Raw genomic sequence first — 23840 nt, 5'->3', positions numbered from 1 at the left:
TTACGACCAACCTAAATAGCATATTCAAAAGCAGAGACATTACTTTGCCAACAAAGGTTCGTCTAGTCAAGGCTATGGTTTTTCCTGTGGTCATGTATGGATGTGAGAGTTGGACTATGAAGAAGGCTGAGCACCGAAGAATTGATGCTTTTGAACTGTGGTGTTGGAGAAGCCTCTTGAGAGTCCCTTGGACTGCAAGGAGATCCAACCAGTCCATTCTGAAGGAGATCAGCCCTGGGATTTCTTTGGAAGGAATGATGCTAAAGCTCAAACTCCAGTACTTTGGCCACCTCATGTGAAGAGTTGACTCATTGGAAAAGACTCTGATGCTGGGAGGGACTGGGGGCAGGAGGAGAAGGGGACGACAGAGGATGAGATGGCTGGATGGCATCACTGACTTGATGGACGTGAGTCTGAGTGAACGGGAGTTGGTGATGGACAGGGAGGCCTGGCGTGCTGCGATGCATGGGGTTGCAAAGAGTTGGACATGACTGAGCAACTGATCTGATCTGATCTGATCTGATCACTGGACAGAATACCTATTTCAGAGTCCCAGAAGGAGAAGAGAAAAACTAATGGGTAGAGAGCTTACTGAAAGAAACAGTGGCCAAATACTTAACAAATCTGAGGAGGAAAATGGATATCCAGATCCAAGAAGTCCAGCAGTCTCAGATTAAGATACCCTCACCCTTAGATCTACACAAAGATACATTACCATCAAACTGTCAAGGAAAAAGTGAAGACAGAATTTTCTAATCAGCAAGAAAAGAGAGACTTGTCATATTCAAGGGAATTTCTTAAGAAGGTCATAGGACTGCTCAGCAGACACCCTGCAGACTGGCAGAGGTGAGCAGGAGGACAGATTCAGAAAGCTGGTGGGTGGAGACAGAAAGCCTGTAAACCAAGAACACGGTACCCAGCAAATGACTCCTTTAAAAGTGAAGGACAGATGAAGAATTTCCCAGGTAAGCAAAAACAGAGGGAATGTGTCACTGCTAGATCTGACTTACAGAAAGTGTAATGAAAACAAAAGACTTTGAAATGAAAGGAAACGAAACAGCAGCACTGGGAATAGAAGAGAAAGAAGACGAAATATAAATCTCACCGGTAAAGGTAAATACATAGACAAAGACAGGATAATGAAATACTGTAGGAGCAGGGAGCAAATCACATCTAACTGTAGCATGAAAGTTAAAATAGCAAAGTATAAGAGCAACTATAAATACAAAACTTGCTAGTAGATACACAATGTAAAAAGAAATAAATTCTCACACCAAGATAAATTATGTGTGAGGACGGAAAAGTAAAAGTGTAGAGTTCTTATATGTGATTAAAGTTAAGTTGTTATCAGCTTAAAAAGGATGACTTAGAACTATAACCTGTGCTACGTAAGACTCATGGTAACCACGAAGACAGTACCAATGGATGACACACGAAAGAAGGTGAGAAAGCAATCAAATTACGCTTTTATAAAATATCAACGAAACACAAAGGGAGAGAATAACAAAGGAAAAGTGTCAAAAAAGCCACGAAAGAGAAAACAATTTACAAAATGCTAATAGTAAGTACTTCTGCATCAATAATTACCTTAACTGTAAATGAACTGAAGTCCCTGATCAATTCAGAGTCTCCGAATGGATTAAAAAAAAAAAGACCCAGCTGTTTGCTGTAAGACTCACGCTATGCTTAAAGGTACATACAGGCGGAAAATTAAGAACTGGAGAAGGATATTCACGTACAATGTAACCAAAAGACAGCCATATTTATTAGAGACAAAACTGCAAAAAAAGACAAAGAAGGTTATTATATAATGACAAAAGGATCAAATCACCAGGAAGCTGTAATAATTAAAAGTACATATACACCTAATACCAGAACACACAAATATATGAAGCATATATGGACAGAACTGAAGGGAGAAACTGATAGCAATACAATAATATTAGGGAATTTCTCAATAATAGGCAGAAAATCCAAACATAAGATTAGCAAGGACACAAAGAATAAAATAAACACTGTAGACAAAATGGACCTCAAAGACAGATGAAGAACACTCCATCCAAGAGCAGCAGAATACACATTCTTCCAAAGTGCACACAGAACAGTCTCCTGGACAGATTACATGTTAGCTTATAAAACAAGTCTCAACAAATTGAAGACACCTGACATCATACCGAGTGTGTTCTAATCACAACAGGATGAAACTCGAAATTAATAGTTGAAAGAAAACAGCACAATTACAAGTATGTGGAAATTAAACAATGTATTCTTGAATAATCAATGGGTCAAAACAGAAATCGTAAGAGAAATCAGAAAATATCTTGAGACAAAGGTAAATGAAAATACAACATAACAAAATTTATGAGATTATAGTACAAGCACCTTTATAGATAAAAAAACAAACAACCTAACTTTACACGTCAAGAAATTAAAATAGAACAAACTAAGCCCAAATTCGTAGAAGGAAGGAAACATTAAGATTAGGGCAAAAGATCAGGCCACCCAGGTGCCACGGCCGGCCACCCTGAGATCCAGCCCCACCCCCAGCAGGCCGACGTTATCCCAGGACCACCTCCGAGCCCTTCAGCCAGCTGCACTGGGCCTGCACACAAACCAGCAGTTAGGGAGCCACCACAGAAGGCAGGGCTGGCAGCCACCAGGCCAGGGGCAGCCCTGCTTTCCGGTCCACACACAGCACCCGACTCTGCGACTAAAGAAGGGCCCAACAGCCCACAGAGCGGGCACCCCTAGAGCACACAGCTCTCGTGACGAGAGGCGCATGCTGCTGAGCCCCAGAGAACATCTCCTAAATAAGGCCCTTCTCCAAGATTAACAAGTGTAACTAACCTACCTAAACACATCAAGAAACATCATAATTAGAATGGCAAGGATGAAAGACAAAGGGAGATTCTTAAAATCAGAGAGAGACAAGCCACCAGTTATGTATCAAGGAACTCCCATAAGACTATCAGCTGATTTTACATCAGAAACTTTGCAGGCCAGAAGGAAGTGGCATGATATAATTAAAGTAATGAAAGGGGAAAAAGAGAACACCCTACATCCAAGAATATTTTAGGGTGTCATTTAGATTTGAAGGAGAGATTAAGAGTTTTACAGACAAGTAAAGTTAAACAGCTCATCACCACTTAACTGGCTTTAAATCACAGAGAGATTTTTAAACTGAAAAAGAAAACACTACAACTAGAAATATGAAACTTATGAAAGGAAAATTCTCATTGGTAAAAGCAAACATATAGTAAAGGTAGTAGATCAAACAGTTACACATCTAGCAGGAACGCTAAAAGAAAAAGTAGTAAAATCATCTATATCCACAGTAAGTAGTTAAGGGATTCAAACACGAAAAGATATAAAATGATGTTTAAAACATTAAATGTGGTGAGAGGTGACTAAAATTGCAGGTTTGTTGGAATATATTCAAACTTCAGTTCAGTTCAGTCGCTCAGTCGTGTCCGACTCTTTGCGACCCCATGAATCGCAGCACACCAGGCCTCCCTGTCCATCACCAACTCCCGGAGTTCACTCAGACTCATGTCCATCGAGTCAGTGATGCCATCCAGCCATCTCATCCTCTGTCATCCCCTTCTCCTCCTGCCCCCAATCCCTCCCAGTATACTTAAGTGATCATTAATTTAAAATAAACATACACATACACACACAGACACACAAAAATACACATGTTTTATATGACCTTCATGGTAACCACAAGGCAGAAATCTGTAACAGATACAGGCACACAAAAAAGAAATGACTAAACATAACACAAAGGTAGTCAACAAATCACAAGGGAAGAAAGCAAAAGGAGAAAAAGGAACAAAAAAGAACTACAAAAGATCTCTGAAGCAATAGTATCTGATAAGGAGTTAATATCCTAAATATATAAAGATTCCATATAACCCAACATCAAAACAAAATAAAACAACAAACTGATTGATTTATGGGCAAAGGTTTAAAAAGACATTTTCCAAAGAAGATATACAGATGGCTAACAGATGGATGAAAAGATGCTCAACATCACTAATCATCAAGGAAATGCAAATCATCACAATGAGATATTACCTCATACCTGTCAGAATGGCTGTAATCCAAAAGACAACAAATATGTGCTGGCAAGGGTGTGGAGATGGGCATCCCTGGGCACTGTTAGTGGGAATGTAAACTGGTGCAGCCACTATGAAAAGCAGTACAGACATTCCTCAAAAGTTAAAAATTAGAACTATCATAAAGATCCAGCAATTCCACTTCTGGGTAATTTTTTGATGAAAACAAAAAGGCTATTTTAAAATGATTCATGCACTTCTGGGTTCACTGTAGCATTATTTACAATAGGTAAGACATGAAAACAACCTAAGTGTGCAGATGAATGTGGCGTATATAAAACATACATAAGAGAGTATTACTAAGCAGTAGAAAAGAATGAAATCTTGCCATTTGTGGTAATATGGAGGGACCTAGAGGCTATTATGCTAACTGAAATATTTCAGAAAAAGCCAAATGATTTCACTCGTATGTACAATCTGAGAAACAAAACCAACATAAAAACCAAAGCAGAAAGAGAGTCACACAGGCAGAAGACAAACCAGTGGTTGCCAGAGGGAGAAAGCGTGGAGGGGAGATTAAGAAGGTAACATTTCCATTACCAAATAAACGAGTCACAAAGATCAAATGTACAGCAAGGGGAATACAGTCAATAAGACATAATAACTTTATAGGGTGACAGAAACTAGACTTCTTGTGGTGCTCATTTTGTAATATACAGAAAGTATCAACTCACTATGTTGAATACTAGAAACTAACAAAGTGCTGTAGGTCAACTATATTTAAATGAAACAAACAAACAAAAGAAAAATAGTAAGTGGGAGAACTGCAAAAAAAAAATCAGGATAGCAACCAATATTTGTCAAAGTTGCTCAGAGCCCTTTCTATAAAACGTTGGTGCCAAATACGATGACACAGATACAATCATTAGGGAGTTTACATAGCTTCACTGCAGCCCTTGTTACCAAGGGGACTTTATACACATAAAGGATTCATCTCAACATAACATCAAAACAATAATAAACATCCTGCACCACAGAATGAAATCCTGAAGACATAATAAGCTGGGATACTAGTCACTAGGCTAATTTTTGCTAAATATTTCAAGTTTGGCATAAAGTAGAACTATATTTTCAAAACATACATTTGAGATAACTTGTCTTAAAAACAAAAACCTATCTTTTTGTGCTAAAATAAAAACATTAAATAGTGGTAATTTTTATTGATTTACAAATAATGTCTTAGATGTGAAAACACTAATTTTAGTATCATACTTCAAGTGTGTCCATCTTAACGAAGTTGTCTAAAGACATTTTTGCAAAAGAAGAGTAAATCTTCAAAATACCAGCAGCTAAATAAAATTCATTTCCCTCAAAAAAGAGATTACTACAGAAATAAATGAAATAGAGACTAGAAAACAGAAGGGAAAAAAATCAATGAAATTAAGAGGTTTTTTTTTAAAATTGAAATAACATTAAAAATGACAATCCTTTAGCTAGACTATTAAAAAAAAGAGAGAAGACGCGAACAAAATAAGAAATGAAAAATGAGACATTACAAGTAGCATCAGAGAAACAAAAATACAGGAAACAACTATGAACAATTACATACCAAAAAACTGGACAATCTAGAAGAAATGGATAAATCCCTAAAACACATGATTTGCCAAAACTGAATCATGAATAAATAAAAATCAGAATGGAACCATAACAGCATGTAGATTTAATCAGTAATCAAAAGCCTGCCAAAAAAGAAAAGTCTAGGACCATTCAGCTTCACAATAAATTCTATCCAACTTTTAAAATGGAACCAATTTAAATTAAAACCAATCTTCTTCAAATTCTTCAAAAAATATTTAAGCAGAGAGAAACTTCTAAAATCATTTCATGAGGCCAGCATATAAAAACCAGAAAAAGATACTACAAGAAAAGAAAACTAGAAGTCAATATCCCTAATGAATATAAATTCAAAAATTATCAACAAAATACCAGCAAACCCAATCCAACATCATATTATGAGAGATGCATACATCATGACCAAGTGGGATTTATCCCTGGACTGCAAGGATGCTCCAACTTACGAAAATCAATTAGTGTGATAAATCACACTGACTTAATAAACGTTCAAATCTCATGATCATCTCCATAGATACAGAAAAAGCATTGAATAAAAATTCAACAACCTTTCACGTGGTAAAAAAACATTCAACAAACTAGGAATAAAAATAAATTACTTCACTATGATAAAGACCATATATAAAAAGTCCACAGCTAACATCATATTTGAGATGGCAAAAAACTGAAGGCTTTTCCTCTAATAAAAGAAAAAGACAAGTTTTTTTTCTTCTCTGATGGTGATGGCTGTATTAAATAGAAGTGCCAAGAGTGGGCATTTTTGTCTTTTTCTTTTATTAGAGGAAAAGCCTTCAGTTATGCCCACTCTTGGCACTTCTATTTAATACAGCCATCACCATCAGAGAAGAAAAAAAACTTAAAGGCATCCAGATTGGAAAGGAAAAAGTAAAATTATCTTTGTTTACAGATTCCATGACTTTAAATACAGAAAACTCTAAAGATTCTACAAAAGAACTGTTAGAAATAAGAAATGAATTCAATGAAGTTGTAGGATACAAAAATAAATTGTACTTCTGTAAACTAATAATGAACAATGTGAAAAGGAAGTTAAGAAAACAATTCCATTTATAACAGCATCAAAAACAATACAATACTTTAGGAATAAACATAATGAAGGAAGTGAAAACCTTATACAATAAAAGATACAAACATTTTTGAGAGAATATAAAGACAAAAATAAATGGAAAGACATCCCATGTTCATGGACTGGAAGACTGAATATTGTCAAAATGCCTATACTATCCAAAGTCATCTACAGATTCAATGCAATCTTTATCAAAATGCCAATGGTAGTTTTTGAAGAAACTGAAAATTTTACATTAACATTGATATGGAACTATAAAGGATCCTAAATACTCAGTCTTGAGAAAGAACAACAAATTTAGAATCCTCATACTCCCTGACTTCAAAATATATTACAAAGCTATAATAATAAAAATTACAGTAGTGGTATAAAGACACGCATGTGGACCACTGGAATGGTATAAAGACACGCATGTGGACCACCGCAATAGAATAGAGAGCCCAGAAACAATGGCATCAACTTATCTTCCAAATGGTCCCAAAAGCACACCAAGGAGAAAAGAGTCTATTCAACAAACAGTATCAGGAAAACTGGGTATCCATGTGAAAAGAATGCAAGTTCATCCTTAACATACACCACACACAACAGGGAACTCATCATGAACTTAAATGCTTAATACCTTATGAAACTCCTGGAAGACAACACAGAGGAAAAGTTTCTTGGCATTGATACTGGCAACGATTTCTGGTATATGACACCAAAACATCAGGCAACAAAAGCAAAAATAGGGAAAAGGGACACATAAAAGTAAAACCTTCTGCACAACTAACCCTAACCCTAAACCCTAACCCTAAGCCCAGCCCTAACCCTAATTAGGGAAACAAAAGACAGAGTGAAAAGGCCACCTTTGGAATGGGAGAAAATGCCTGAAAACCATACATATGATAAGGAATTAATGTTCAAAATATGTAAGGAATTCCTACAACTCAATAACAAAAAACCAAACGACCTGATTAAAAAATGGTCAAAGGATCTGAACAGAGAACACATATATGGTCAACAGGGATATGAAAAAAATGCTCAACCCCCCTAATCATTAGGATTAGGGTAAATCACAGTGTAAATCACAACCAAGTATCCTTTCACACTCGTCAGGATAGCCATTGTTAAACAAAATGTTTTAAAAATAACACATGTTGAAATGCATGTGGAGAAACTGTAACTCCTGGGCATCGCTGGTGTAAATTTAAAATGGTTCAACTGCTATGGAAAACAGCACAGAGGTTCCTAGAAAAATTTAAAGTAGGAGGACCATCCGACCCAGAAATTCCACTTCTGGGAACTGAAACCAGGATCTCAGAGTCATCTGCACACCATGTTCTCTGAAGCACTGTTCACAGTAACCAAGAGGTGGACACAACATAAACGCCGATGGACGAATGCACAGAAAAAGAAGAGGAAGTAAACAACGGGACGCTGCTCAGTCACAAAATAGAGGAAAATCCCGTCACGTGCCGGCTGAACATTTAGGACATTATGTTAGGGGAAATCAGCCAGTCATGGGTGAACACAGCTTGTGCTACTTACGTAAAGCACCTGAGGGAGTCAAACTCACAGAACGGAGAGTAGAACGGTGGCTGCCAGGGCCGTGCATTGGTGGTGTTTGTCAGGCAAGATGGGAAACGTCTAGAGACCCACTGCACAACACGGTGCTTGTACAGTTAAGAACACTGCACTATTAACTTAAAATTTTATTGAGGGAGATCTCATGTTATGTTTTTTTAAATCACATTAAAAAGAAAAAATATTTCCTAACAGTCACCACCGAGGGCAGTGTTGTCACACTTCCGAGCCTCCCTTCACTGCGGAGCTAGAATCCGGCTGGGCCCTCGGAGGGGATGCACCTTCTCCGGGTCAAGACTCGACTTCCCCACCTCCACACACAGAACTAGGGAGGAGGGGCTCCAGGCACTACCCTGAAGAGGCCAGAACATGCCAACTGGATACCAAACTAGCTTCCAGATCTGGGGCCTAGAAGAAAGGATCCTGCCAGGAAATGGTCTGGTCAAACACTTACCCAGGTAACTGGAATATACTTGCATTGTTAAATATCAGGGCTTGAATGAAAATGTGTTTCTAGATTTAGGTAGGATCCAAACAAAGATAAATAACTAAATAGGGATGTAACTTCACATTATAAATATCCACTGAAACAAGTGTTACCACAACCTGTACCCGAACAGACAATATGAAGTCTAACGTATCAACTTATATTCATAATTTCTAATTGAATGTAATTAGAACACAGCTCATCCATTCCCTCTGATCACACACACTCATATAGACATGTATATAATCTTCTATATTTATAAAATGTAATATATACACATATATAAATAAATAATTTCCAAAACAACTTTTTTCACTAGAAACAAACAAACAAAAATCTAAAAAACAGTTTAGACATCAATTAAATAGTCTTTCTGTTTGATGTGGCCTCTTTGTACAAAGTGAGTATTTTCTGCGTAACTTGTCTAATTATCACTCCATAAAGTTTTGTGGGCTTCCTTTCTTGTGTATCTACTTTTACCTTTTGCAGGTAAAGAACTGTTCCCTTTAGCACAGCATAAAAGGTCTTCCATCCGCGCTTGCCTCTTGGAGCTAGAAAAGGAAAACAAATGGGAAAATTTAATTTGACAGAATTTGCATTTTAGAAAGACAACCTGAAAGGTCAATAGTAACTGTTCTCCAATGCTCCTGGCTTATTTGCTACCGAGACTAACATGGCTCAGTGGTGAAGAATTCGCCTGCAGTGCAGAAGCTGCAGGAGACTCGGGTTTGATCTCTGGGTTGGGAAGATACCCTGAAGAAGGAGATGGCAACCCACTTCAGTATTCTTGCCTGGAAAATTCCATGGACAGAGGAGCCTGTCGGGCTGCAGTCCATAGGGTCCCAAAGAGCCAGACATGACTGAAGCGACTTAGCGTCCATGCACGAAACTAATAATAACTAAAATTTTCTTGAGCCTCACTGTGTAACAGGCAGCATTATCTCATTTAATCCTCACAATAGCCCTGTGAGGTAGGTACTATTATTCTTGTCTTTCTATGAAATTGAAGCACAGAGAAGGAACCTGCTCATGATCACATAACTTGGAAGAGAAGTAGGAATCTGAACCCAGGTGGTAAGGCTCTGCGGTTCGTGCTCCAGTAGAGATAACTTAACGACTGGAAAAGCAAGTGGCATGTTGGAAGTACATGTTAATCTAAGGGCTCATGAACCAGCACCTTCATGGCTTCATCAGAGTTTCTGAGAGACAAAAGAAAAAAGTCTCAGAATACAACAGGACTCCTCTTGGCCTTTCTCCCACACATCCACCACCCAATTGTAACTTTAATTATTACTCCTGTGGTAACCTGTAAGACCTCTCCAGCAGGTGCTGCCACACTGTAGCATGGGTTCTTTTGTCTAAATGTCTCTGAGTAGGCTGTGAATAACCTGAGAACAAGCATCCTTCATCTTCAGAATTCACAGAAACCTAGTATAATGCAAGGCAGACACAAGGCACCTTTATAAAAATTCTCCAAGTGAATTTTCTTCCAGAACTCCTTACAATCCCCATCTTTGTATTTTCCTGGAGTATAAAGTAGAATTTCTGTATTGACTTACATAAAACTTTACAGATTATCCTAAAGTAAAAGCACAGATTAGCAAAACAGTTAACTATTTATTCTTAATCTTAATAAAATTAAAATCTGTAACCAGAAAAGGTTATTACCTTTTCTCTAAGGTTATTACCTTTCTCTAAACGTGTCTACTCAACATGTAGGAAGGACATTTATTCTTATTCTGTTATCAAATATTTGACTGCCTTTAACCTGGATGCCTGATAAATCAAAAAGCACATTATTTTCAACCACATCTTTTAAATGTCCTTTGACTGAAGAAACCTTAAGCTTGGAAACCAGGTGAACAGCCACCTACAGAATACAGGTGCTCCTGCCAATACCATACTGAGATATCCACCTGGCAAAAAAAAAAAAAAAAAGGACTCAAAACATCCGCTCTGCAGGTTTCCAGGGGAAATTAAAAAAAAAAAAAATCATCCCATATGTTTCTACCATGTAAGGTTTAAAAATGTGCACTCAAAAATAAATGATCAAAAAATGTATACCATAATCTTCTTTATAAAGGAAAAAGAGTGGCTACTATAAAGAAAGCCACAGATCACTCTACATATACATGAAGTGACAGCTGAGTGCACTGTTAACAGACGTCAAGTTCTGACTTGGGCCGTGTGAGAGCAATGTGCCCGGAAGCGGCCACTGGCTGCAGGAGCTGCTGCGGTGCAGGAGAGAGGTGTGCTGGGCCTTCCGGCTGGAAGGCCGACCAGCTGGTCCACGGCCCTTGTCTCAGACCTCTCCTCTCACCCACCAGCCCTCACTTGGGCGCTCCTGACCAGTCCCCCAGCCTCTCAGGACCTCAGCCGCTTCATTTTAAAACGTGGATAATTCATATAACTTAAGATAAAACACTGGCTTAATGCTGGAAAAGAACTCAGAGAAACCCTTCTGTTTTCTATAGGAAGAATGCAGGGCCTGGATCTGAAAGGCTGTTCCCAAAGCCCTAAAACTAATTTAGTGGCATTTGAGATTCCTTCTGTTCAAAGATTTACAAATCAATTTTTCTGCTTTTCAGGTAGAAATCTATTAATCTGTTACTAAGGTTGTTGCCCTAGTATCAGACTTCTGCCCGTCCCCTCAAATGGAAACCAACTCCTCTCATCTAAGTTTCAGGAGGAGGCTCCAAAGAGAAAAACAAATTCTGAAAGAGATGGGAATACCAGACCACCTGATCTGCCTCTTGAGAAACCTATATGCAGGTCAGGAAGCAACAGTTAGAACTGGACATGGAACAACAGACTGGTTCCAAATAGGAAAAGGAGTTCGTCAAGGCTGTATATTGTTGCCCTGCTTATTTAACTTATATGCAGAGTACATCATGAGAAACGCTGGGCTGGGAGAAGCACAAGCTGGAATCAAGATTGCCGGGAGAAATATCAATAACCTCAGATATGTAGATGACACCACCTTTATGGCAGAAAGTGAAGAGGAACTAAAAAGCCTCTTAATGAAAGTGAAAGAGTGAAAAAGTTGGCTTAAAGCTCAACATTCAGAAAACGAAGATCATGGCATCTGGTCCCATCACTTCATGGGAAATAGATAGGGGAAACAGTGGAAACAGTGTCAGACTTTATTTTTCTGGGCTCCAAAATCACTGCAGATGGTTATTGCAGCCATGAAATTAAAAGACGCTTACTCCTTGGAAGGAAAGTTATGACCAACCTAGACAGCATATTAAAAAGCAGAGACATTACTCTGCCAACAAAGGTCCATCTAGTCAAGGCTATGGTTTTTCCAGTGGTCATGTATGGATGTGAGAGTTGGAATGTGAAGAAAGCTGAGCACCGAAGAATTGATGCTTTTGAACTGTGGTGTTGGAGAAGACTCTTGAGAGTCCCTTGGACTGCAAGGAGATCCAACCAGTCCATTCTAAAGGAGATCACTCCTGGGTATTCTTTGGAAGGACTGATGCCGAAGCTGAAACTCCAATACCTTGGCCATCTCATGCGAACAGTTGACTCATTGGAAAAGACTCTGATGCTGGGCGGGATTGGAGGCAGGAGGAGAAGGTGATGACAGAGGATGAGATGGCTGGATGGCATCACCGACTTGATGGACATGAGTTTGGGTGAATTCCAGGAGTTGGTGATGGACAGGGAGGCCTGGCGTGCTGTGATTCATGGGGTCGCAAAGAGTCGGACACAGCTGAGCGACTGAACTGAACTGAACTGAAGGAGCTAAGAGGTGCAGACTGCATGAGCGACACTAGAGCAGGGAACATCAGTGCTCTATAGTGAGGAGGCTACTATAACCACCCACACGAGAGGAAAAGCCCACAGTGTGGATAGAGGCGCACAGTCAAGACGAAGAACTGGATGGGGAGAGGTGGCAGCAGTGATAACTCAGCAGCCACACCACGTGCTCTGAGCACCGGGCAAGCACTACAGATGCCCTATTCGATCCAAACAATCCTTTCCGTTAGGTTTCCCTGCCTCTATTTTACATTGTGGTTTCCATTATTAACTACATTAGCAGTTCTGTGAGGAGGAAGCTACTGAGGGGGCTACCTGGGTTTGGGTTTCAAAGCAACCAATTAGTGCAGTTTACACAAGGAAGTATGTTCTATGGATACATTCAGGGGAAACTTCAGGTGGCCATCCTTTCCAAGGTCGGGCCTGCTCCTCCAGTAAAATAAACACACTGGGCAGGGAAGGAGAAGACAGGACGGGGGTGGGGGTGGGGGGGCAAGTCAGGTGTGTTCTCTGGTCTCACTGACGCCTTCAGGGGCATCTGGGCTCCCCACGATGAAGCTCGGACTGGAGGCAGGGCCCTGCGTCTGCCCTCTGGACGCTACTCACCCAGCACTCTGCAGAGCAGTAACAACTGCAGCAGCAGCGAGAGCAGCGGCTGACATTGTTGAGAACACGACTGTTTTAAGCACTGCTCCAAAACTGGATGTGTGTGAAAACGGTCCAAAACTGAAGCCCATGGCTCTGTGAGGAGCCGCTTCTATATCCTTCATTTCGCAGACATGGGCTCTGAGATTTCACTAACCTGTAGCACCAGGTGCCCCAGTGCCCTGGTCACTTGCACTCTGGTTTGTATGCAGGGAAAGACCGGTCAAACCAGACTCAGCAACAGCGACTGGATTAACTCTGAGACACAGGGGTGATACTCAAATTAAAATAAGAAACAAAAAAAGTCGACAGGCCTCTGACTATTCTACATCTCTCTCTCTCTCTCTCTCTCTCTCTCTCTCTCACACACACACACACACGCACACATTTCTGTGAAAGAGCAACTGGCAGTTGTTCCAAACCTGAGTGGTAGTGGAACTATCATTAAATCTTCAACATTATAAACCAGTTCTTCTTAAGGTCCTGATCTCATCTTTATTTTATATTTGAAGAAGTCTTCTTGGAAACACAAAGTACAGTGAACAATATTTTGGCTTCAGTTATTACCACTGATCTTTAAAAACCAGTTAAATGCACAATTGAGAATGAGAGCACAGCCATCACCCTTTTTTCATGAAGAGGAAGGTGTGAAATACTCCCAAGCAAGAAACATTCAGTCAAGATCAATGATGCTAGAGAGTTATTTGTTATTCACGTATTTTTATATTAGGTATTATTTATGTATTTTTATTTATTGTTTTATTTTATTAATTCACCAAAAGGCATAAGCTTCATGCAGAGGTTTTATCTGCATGCTGTTCTCTAAGTTCTTCTAAGCTCAACTGGGAGCAGATTGCGCTCAAGATCTTACTGTTCCTTTGTTTCTATTTTCATCAGAATCTTGGCCTGTTTTTGACCACTCCTCACTGCGGTTCCCTGACTATCTACTTTTTTCTTTTCTTCAAGTTTAATATCAGACAGACTTAAGAAGCATAGAGTCATAGTAGGTACAGTTCTTTTCTTTTAATACATTTAATCTTTCTTTCCTGTCTGTTGGCTTGAAAAACATTCTTCCATTGCCCTAGTAAAATGACAAAAATATCATTTTTTCCCCCAAATAGCAGAGGAGGTCAGTAAGCCATATCCACATTGATGAGAAAGAATTCCTTAAGTTATGGCTTGAAGGATAACAATGCAGGCCCTGCCAGGCTAGGACACAAGGGAAATTTAAGGACATAACAGTCTCAAAAAATTTAAAAAAAATTTAAAAAATTAAAATATTTTTAATTTCCGTATGGCAATAGAGAAATACATTTAAAATATAGGGAGGGAGGGGGTGTGTGTATAATCATGGCTGATTTGCATTATTGTACTTCCCAGGTGGCTCAGCGGCAAAGAACACACCTGCAGCGCAGGAGACCCGGAGACTCAAGTTCAACCCCTGGGTCGGGAAGATCCCCTGGAGGAGGGCGTGGCAACCCACGCCAGTATTCTTGCCTGGGAAATCCCATGGACAGAGGAGCCTGGTGGGCTACAGTCCAAGCAGTCAAAAAGAGTCAGACACAACTGGACTGACTGAGCACATGGCAGAAACCAAGACTACATTGTAAAAATTAAAAAAAAAAAAAAGTTCATATATATATATATATATATATATATACACACATACATATATATGATACCATACCCACGAGGCCATTCCAAAATAAATCTAGTACCTTGCTGAACTTGGGAACAAAGACGTGCTCAGTAAAAGCCTTTCTACACTGTACAACTGGGACACATCTGTATGAGATTTGTAAAAGGTACATGACATTTCTAAAGTTTCATTCCCTAGTGACTATCTGAAAACTGGGCAGAATTCTTAGAGTATCTCTCTTACAGCATGAAGAGATATGCTACATTGGCAGGAAGCAAGCTGACACAGAGTTCTGCTCTACGTCACTGAGGCAGCTGGAGGTCCACCCAGGCAGGGGTGGGGGTGCGGTTTGCTTTCCATGATGGGTGTGCAAAGGATGACAGCCCTCCCTACAAACCATTATGTGAAGTTAAAGGTAATCCTTTTATATTAATCCCTAATTTCCCTTCATAAAATATCCTCAGGCACCACCATAAGAAGTACTACTTATTGTTCAGTCAGTTACTTTAATCGCTCAGTCGTGTCTGACTCTTTGCAACCCCATGGACTGCAGCACGCAAGGCTTCCCTGTCCATCACCAACTCCTGGAGCTTGCTCAAACTCACGTCCATCAAGTCAGTGATGTCATCCAGCCATCTTATCCTCTATCGTCCCTTTCTCCTCTTGCCTTCAATCTTTCCCAGCATCAGGGTCTTTTCCAATGAATCAGTTATTTGCATCAGGTGGCCAAAGTATTGGAGCTTCAGCTCCAGCATCAGTTCTTCCAGTGACTACTCAGGACTGATTTCCTTTAGGATGGACTGGTTGGATCTCCTTGCAGTCCAAGGGACTCTCAAGAGTCTTCTCCAAAACCACAGTTCAAAAGCATCAATTCTTCAGTGCTCAGCTGGGGTTCCCTGATAGCTTAGTTAGTAAAGAATCGGCCAGCAAATCAGGAGTCCCCAGTTCGATTCCTAGGTTGGGAAGATCCCTGGAGAAGGGATAGACTATCCGCTCCAGTATTCTTGGGCTTCCCTGGTGGCTCAGCTGGTAAAGAATCTGCCCATAATGAGGGAGACCTAGGTTCGATCCCTGAGTTGGGAAGATTCCCTGGAGAAGGGAAAGGCTACCCACTCCAGTATTCTGGCCTGGAAAATTCCATGGACCGTATAGTCCACGGGGTTGCAGAGAGTCAGACACGACTGAGCGACTTTTACTTCACTTCAGCTTTCTTTATGGTCCAACTCTCACAGTACTCAGAATATCCCATGGAGGGAAGAACCTCCATGGGGTTGCAAAGAGTCGGACATGACTGAGTGACTTCACTTTCACTTTCACTCACGCCCATACATGACCACTGGAAAAACCATAGCTTTGACTAGACGGACCTTTGTCGGCAAAGTGATGTCTCTGCTTTTTAACACGCTGTCTAGGTTTATCATACCTTTGCTTCCAAGGACAAAGTGTCTTTTAATTTCATGGCTGCAGTCACCATCTGCAGTGATTTTGGAGCCCAAGAAAATAAAGTCTGACACTTTATTTTCTGAGTGTGTGTTAGTTGCTCAGTTGTGTCTGGCTCTTTGCGACCCCATGGACTGTAGCCCGACAGGATCCTCTGTCCATGGGATTCTCCAGGCAAGAAGACTAGAGTGGGTTGCCAGTTCCTTCTCCAACCACAAGAAGCACTATTAAATCTTAATTGAGTAACTCAGACACTCAGATTTCTACTTAAAGCAATGAATCCCAGCTATGCACGACAGAAGTTACCTTTGGGAGAAAACTCACACACTATTCAGCAAGTGATAGTGTTAATTATCCCCAGGTTTATAACAGAGTGGTAGAAATAAAACAGTACTGTTACTATCTTATATTTCTAAGTAATTTACCTTTGAAGCATTTAAGGCAATTTACACATTTCAAAAATATCAGTTAATCTTTATAATCTTTCTTTATGACTGAGAGCTGTTGTAATGCCATCGACTCTACTTTATAGAAGGAAAAACTGGGGCAGCCTTAAAGGAACCAGAAGTACAACATATACCTATGGTTTTTCCATGGAAAAATTTCTCCTTTTCATAATAGAAACAGGCTTATGTTATTGGTAGAGAACAGAAGCTGAAACACGCGAACTGGAAGAATAGGCTCCCCCCAGGACACCACTGGCTGAGGTTGACTCTGGATGTTATCCCATTCCTTTAAGAAGTCAAGACTCTTACCCTAAATCGATCTTTCTGGAATGGCAGTAAGTACTTTGGACCAAGAGCCTGGAAACCCAGACTTCATTCACACCCTTATGTCTACTGTTTCTCTGATTTTCAACAAGTTGCCTAACATCTCTGGTTATAAAATCTAAAATGACACTATAACATACTGTAATTACTTTACAATGTTGTTCATTAAGGTTATTAAGGACACAGCCCTACCCCTAAAGAGTTCACCTTATCAGTGAAACTTAATACAACATGATAAGCCGTATAAACCAAATGGTAGCATGGCACCAACCCAAAAAAATCACAATGGGGGTTTACAGCAGGTAAAGAGAGGAGGGAGTCACTAATTCTACAAATGAGTAGGATTGAGAAGTCAGAGAAGGCTTTAAATGAGGACTTAGTTTTTAGCAAGACTTTGAAGGGGAAAAACAAGGAGTTTTCTTTTGACCTCCACCTTCTCTACAGCACATTTGGACTAAGACACTGAATCCGAGCATAGATCTCAATTACATAAGTCTCGTTACACTGCTCACCACCGTCCTTTATTAGGATGACCTCTGGACAAAAGCCAGCACAGCATTTTTCACAGAGAGTACATGGTTGAAATTCTGATTTCACCTGAGTGACTGTGGGCAGGTCAAGGTCAGTCTCTCCACACGTCACTTACTGCCTCGGTAAAATAATAATAAACCAATACCTACTTCATAAGGGTTTTTTGAAAATTAGATGAGTTAATGTATGTGAATCTTTTTAAAGTGTATTTTTTTTATTGTTAGGGATAATGTCTGCTAAAAGAAAATGCACCCAATTTCCATGCTAAAACAGAGAGACTTAATTTTTTTAAATATCTTTCATATATTCAGAAATTTTTCTTTGTTAGAGTCAGTATTTTGAAAAGAAATCCTCTGCCCCAGACATTACTGACACATTTTTAATAGAAAAGGGTAACCTTTCACCCTTAATCTAATTGGGGGAGGATGGAGTGCAGCATATTCATCAGCAAGTTATGGTTTCTGCTTTGTCCCAGGTCCTGTCCTGTCTGGACACTGGAGACATCAAACATGAATGCCAACAGTAGAAGTGAACAATGGCAGGAGGAACAAAAGCTGATGGAGAAATTTTACCCAAGTGTTAATAAAAAGCTGTAAAAATGCACAAACCCCACTTACAAACAAATACCTTCCCTACTTGGCTAGGAGATGGTTTCCCTGATCCCTAGAGGCACAGGGAGGACATGAGGGCCTTGGGCTGATGAGCGCGGAGAAGAGGGCAGGACTTACAAGCATGCATCCTCACGAGCTGATGGTTACAGGAAAGGGAGCAGGCAGCAAAGACAGAAAGGACTCGGAACACAGTTATGCTTCCAGGACAAACGCACACTAGAGTCACATACACTGTTTTAGGATTTTGACGGATGAACGACACCTCCCATTTCCTCCAGCTGCTCCAGGTACCAGCTCCTTCGCCTCAGTCAGGTCTCTGCTCGGACGCCACCTCCCCAGAGCCTCCGCATGCACACTGCAGTTCACAGCTGCCCACTTCCTCCATTGTCTCCCCACCTTGGCTTTACCGTCCTCTCGGTCACTCAACAGTCGCCTGAAATACCACTACTGATGTTTGTCACTGAGCTCCCCTATACTACCTCCAAGCAAGCACTGGGAGTGGGACCAAGCAAGTGGGATCTCCAAGCAAGTGCTTTGATTTGTTACTGTGTCCAGAGAGAAGATTAAAAACTCAAAAAAGATGAAGAATCAGATGTCCTAAATGGGCATGTAGGTGATGCGACTCAACAAAAATTAATGATAATACATGATTTGCTGCTGCTACTGATGCTAAGTCACTTCAGTCATGTCTGACTCTGTGTGACCCCATGGACTGTAGCCTACCAGGCTCCTCTGTCCATGGGATTTTCCAGGCAAGAGTACTGGAGTGGGGTGCCATTGCCTTCTCCAAATATATGATTTTCAGGTGTACAATAATTCACTATCTGTCTAAATTGCAAAATGATGACTACTATAAGGCTACTGAAGAAAAGGCAATGCCAAAGAATGCTCAAACTACCGCACAATTGCACTCATCTCACACGCTAGCAAAGTAATGCTCAAAATTCTCCAAGCCAGGCTTCAGCAATACGTGAACCATGAAATTCCAGATGTTCAAGCTGGTTTTAGAAAAGGCAGAGGAACCAGAGACCAAATTGCCAACATCCGCTGGATCATGGAAAAAGCAAAAGTTCCAGAAAAAAACATCTATTTGGCTTTATTGACTATGCCAAAGCCTTTGACTGTGTGGATCACAATAAACTGTGGAAAATTCTTCAAGAGATGGGAATACCAGACCACCTGATCTGCCTCTTGAGAAACCTATATGCAGGTCAGGAAGCAATAGTTAGAACTGGACATGGAACAACAGACTGGTTCCAAATAGGAAAAGGAGTATGTCAAGGCTGTATATTGTCACTCTGCTTATTTAACTTCTATGCAGAGTACATCATGAGAAACGCTGGGCTGGAAGAAGCACAAGCTGGAATCAAGACTGCCGGGAGAAATCTCAATAACCTCAGCTATGCAGATGACACCACCCTTATGGCAGAAAGTGAAGAGGAACTAAAAAGCCTCTTGATGAAAGTGAAAGTGGAGAGTGAAAAACTTGGCTTAAAGCTCAACATTCAGAAAACGAATATCATGGCACCTGGTCCCATCACTTCATGGGAAATAGATGGGGAAACAGTGGAAACAGTGTCAGACTTTATTTCTGGGGGCTCCAAAACCACTGTAGATGGTGACAGCAGCCACGAAATTAAAAGACACTTACTCCTTGGAAGGAAAGTTATGACCAACCTAGATAGCATATTGAAAGCAGAGATATTACTTTGCCAACAAAAGTCCGTCTAGTCAAGGCTATGGTTTTTCCAGTGGTCATGTATGGATGTGAGAGTTGGACTGTGAAGAAAGCTGAGAGCCAATAAATGGATGTTTTTGAACTGTGGTATTGGAGAAGACTCTTGAGAGTCCCTTGGACTGCAAGGAGATCCAACCAGTCCATTCTGAAGGAGATCAGCCCTGGGATTTCTTTGGAAGGAATGATGCTAAAGCTGAAACTCCAGTACTTTGGCCACCTCATGTGACGAGTTGACTCACTGGAAAAGACCCTGATGCTGGGAGGGATTAGGGGCAGGAGGAGAAGGGGACAACAGAGGATGAGATGGCTGGATGGCATCACTGACTCGATGCACATGAATCTGAGTGAACTCCCAGAATTGGTGATGGACAGGGAGGCCTGGCGTGCTGCGATTCATGGGGTCGCAAAGAGTTGGACACAACTGAGCAACTGAACTGAACTGAACTGATAAGGCTACTTATCATTTATCACCATACACTGTTGTTTTTTCTTGTGATGAAGACTTTTAAGATCTACCCTCTTAGTAACTTTCAAATATGTAATACAATGCTATTAACTGTAGTCAGCATGCTCATAATTCTTATAAACTGGAGGAAGATGCTGGAGAGCTTGCTATTTTTAATAAATAGTTGGCCATCTTAAAAAGTTGGCCAATAGCAAAATGTTACAGAAGTTCAGTAACTTCATTATATGTAAAAGGTATGAACACAACTCCTAAGAAATATCAAGCATACTGTGTTTTTTTTGTTTTTGTTTTTTTACAATTTCATGCACAATTTACAGAACTCATTTATCAAACTTATTTAAACCAATGTATTAAAATAAAATGAATCTTAAAAGCAAGGAATAAAACTTCCATATGACCCAGCAATCCCACTTTTGGGCATATACCCTGAGAAAACCATAAAAAAGACATGTCTACGCCAATGTTTATAGCAGCACTAGTTATAATAGCTAGGACACAGAAGCAACCTAGATGTCCTTTGACAGATGAATGCATAAAGAAGTTGTGGTATATGTATACAATGAAATATCACTCAGCCATGGAAAGCAACGAATGTGAGTCAGTTGAATTGAGGTGGATGAACCCAGAACCTGTTATATAGAGTGAAGTAAGTCAGAAAGAGGAAACAAATATCATACATTAACATATACATATGGAATCTAGGAAAATGGTACTTCTGCTGCTGCTGCTGCTGCTAAGTCACGTCAGTTGTGTCCGGCTCTGTGCGACCCCATAGATGGCAGCCCACCAGGCTCCCTGGTCCCTGGGATTCTCCAGGCAAGAACACTGGAGTGGGTTGCCATTTCCTTCTCCAATGCATGAAAGTGAAAAGTGAAAGTGAAGTTGCTCAGTCGTGTCTGACCCTCAGCGACCCCATGGAATGCAGCCCACCAGGCTCCTCCGCCCATGGGATTCTCCGGGCGAGAGCACTGGAGTGGGCGCCGTCGCCTTCTCTGGAAAATGGTACTGATGAACCTACTCTGCAGGACAGGACTAGAGAGGCGGATATAGGGAACAGACTCTGGACACAGCCAGGGAAGGAGAGGGTGGGGTGCATCGAGAGAGCAGCACTGATATATATATATATATATATATATATATATTACCATAAGTAAAACAGATAGGGAGCTCGACCTGGAGCCCCATGACAACCTAGAGGGATAGGAAGCAGGTGGGAGGGAGACTCAAGAGGAAGGGATATGTTTTATACTTGTAGTTGATTTACATCGATGTATGGCAGAAACTAACAACACTGTAAAGCAAGTATCCAATGAAAAATAAATTTTAAAAACTGATAAAAAGATAAAATGTAAGGGTAAATTATTACAGTCCATCTGAGGAGCACAGGTAACTGCAGCATCAGAGAAGCTTGAATCTGGCTCATCAGGCGACACCAAATCGTTTCTTCAACTTCACAAGCACCTTCTGACAAGGAAACTTCAGAGTCAAAGATTCTGCTCAGAGCATATTTCTATAAGTAGAATTAAAATAGGCTACTGTAACAGTAAAACAGCCCAAGCCCCATTGGCACCTTGAAAGTGCCCCTGGGCAAAAGCTACTGCAGATCAGACAAAAAGAATTCCGAGTGGCAAGGAAGAGCAGCCTGCAGATCTGTTCTCAGGGTGACAGCAGCCTGACGTTCTCCCCACTTGAGAGCCTCAGGAGATACTGCCAGCTCCTCTTTCTGAAATGCGGTCCCTGGCCCTCCCTAGAGACTGTGACACAGATGCCAGCCAACAGCCCTCCGCCACGGACTGCATCTGAAGTGACGCCGCCAGTGTTTAGCTCTCAGCTCTTCCACGCCAGGCCAACCTCCTCCATTCGATTAGACTGCCAGTGCTTGGAAGAGCTTCCCCGATTCCCACCTAACTCTACAGGGCAACAAGACTGCATTCCGACAAGGACTGCAACAAGCAGCCTGCTGCTGCTAAAACAACCTGCAACATTTATCAACCAACCCCACCCACAACTTATTTACGCTAAGAGGTTTTAAAGGGAGGTTTGCTACCCACCGCCTTATCATAAGTGATCTGTAAAAAAGAGACAACAGGCCCCAGATGGAGTCACCTGTGCTCAGCCCACCTCACCACACCAAGGTGTAATACAACCTCCCCCAAGGAATAGTCTTTGCTGCCTAGTCTGGACGCTTCTTGTCAGCACCAACAGGAAATCTGCTACAGAGGCCCTTTCCACCCTCCAGAGGAACATGAGGTGACCACCATCCCCTCGTCCCTTCCCTCCTGCCTAGGAAAGCCTTCCATTTTGTACAGCTCCTCCAAGCTCCTCTCTGCTGGCAAGGTGGAATGCTGCCCAGCTGACTGATGGTTTAATAAAGCCAATTATACCTTTAAATTTGTTTCATTGTATTTTTGTTATTGAACAGTCAGTTTTTTTATTGATAATCATTCTATATGTTTGTTGTACCTTCTCCAATTTGTCTTTGTTTGGCAAACATTTTTCTGTATTTCAGACATCAGTATATTTCATTAAGCTTTTAAATATTCTATTGTATTAATGTTATATTTTAAGTAACAAATGTTTAACATAAAATATCGATTATTCCTGATAACTAAGTTATATTTGTCCAGTGTCAATAACAAAAAATTTTTTCTTGGTTATCTATTTTATTTTGTTCTGGTTATACATATTACAGAATATTGAGCAGTGTTCCCCGTGCCATACAGCAGGTCCTTGTTGGTTACCTATTTTAAATAAAGCCATGTGTGCACGTCTACCCCAACTCCCAATCTATCCGTTCCCACTAGCCTGCTCCCCTGGTACTCATAAGTTCATTCTCTAAGTCTGGGAGTCTGTTTTTGCTTTGTAAAAAAGTTCATTTATACGATACCGCTTATATGCAGAATCCACCACTGCCGTTCTAATTCAACCCATTCTCATTAATGGCAAAAAAATTTTTAAGTGTATAAACAAATAAGGAAAATAACAGAAATACACACACACACACACACACACACACACACAGAAAAAAATACATGAAATCACTAGTCTAAACACCAGAGAGAACAGTTCGGTATATAAGCTTCTAATCATTTTACTATGTACACATTCGCCACGAAACTATGACATCATACTTGTTTCCTTTAAATGCTTCCTATATAATCACATGTCGTTTAAAACCGATTCCAGGAGTGACAGCATAGAGCCCCTGGTGGTCATTAAGCTGTTTCCAAGGTGCTGACGGTGCTGCTGCTGCTAATATTCCGTCCCTAAAACAAGAATTGAGTCATTAGGGACTTCCCTGGTGGTCCAGCGGTTAAGAATCCAGCTGCCAGTGCAGTGGACCTGGGTTCGATCCCTGGTCTGGGAAGATCCCACATGCCGCGGAGCAACTGAGTCCCTGCGCCTCAACTG

General features: G+C 40.7%; 1 protein-coding gene across 13 annotated transcripts in view; it reads right to left on the bottom strand.

Moving 5' to 3' along the window:
* Positions 1–23840, bottom strand: part of PSD3 (pleckstrin and Sec7 domain containing 3) — a 607319-nt gene that overhangs the window by 64397 nt on the left and 519082 nt on the right. For all 13 annotated transcript variants that reach the window (XR_015156254.1, XR_015156252.1, XR_015156253.1 and 10 more), the window contains one exon: positions 9305–9375. Coding sequence is in view for 10 of the 13 variants with exons in the window: in XM_086380548.1 (XP_086236674.1) it covers positions 9305–9375 (71 nt within the window). In the remaining 3 variants the exon portion in view is untranslated. The remainder of the gene's footprint in view (positions 1–9304; positions 9376–23840) is intronic.

Source organism: Bos grunniens, chromosome 27 (assembly GCF_055505025.1).
Source record: "Bos grunniens cultivar Pamir isolate PY7600 chromosome 27, Bosgru_T2T1.0, whole genome shotgun sequence".
Lineage (NCBI taxonomy): Eukaryota > Metazoa > Chordata > Mammalia > Artiodactyla > Bovidae > Bos > Bos grunniens.
Note: the sequence above shows the minus strand (reverse complement) of the source record. Positions and strands in the feature narration are given on the sequence as shown.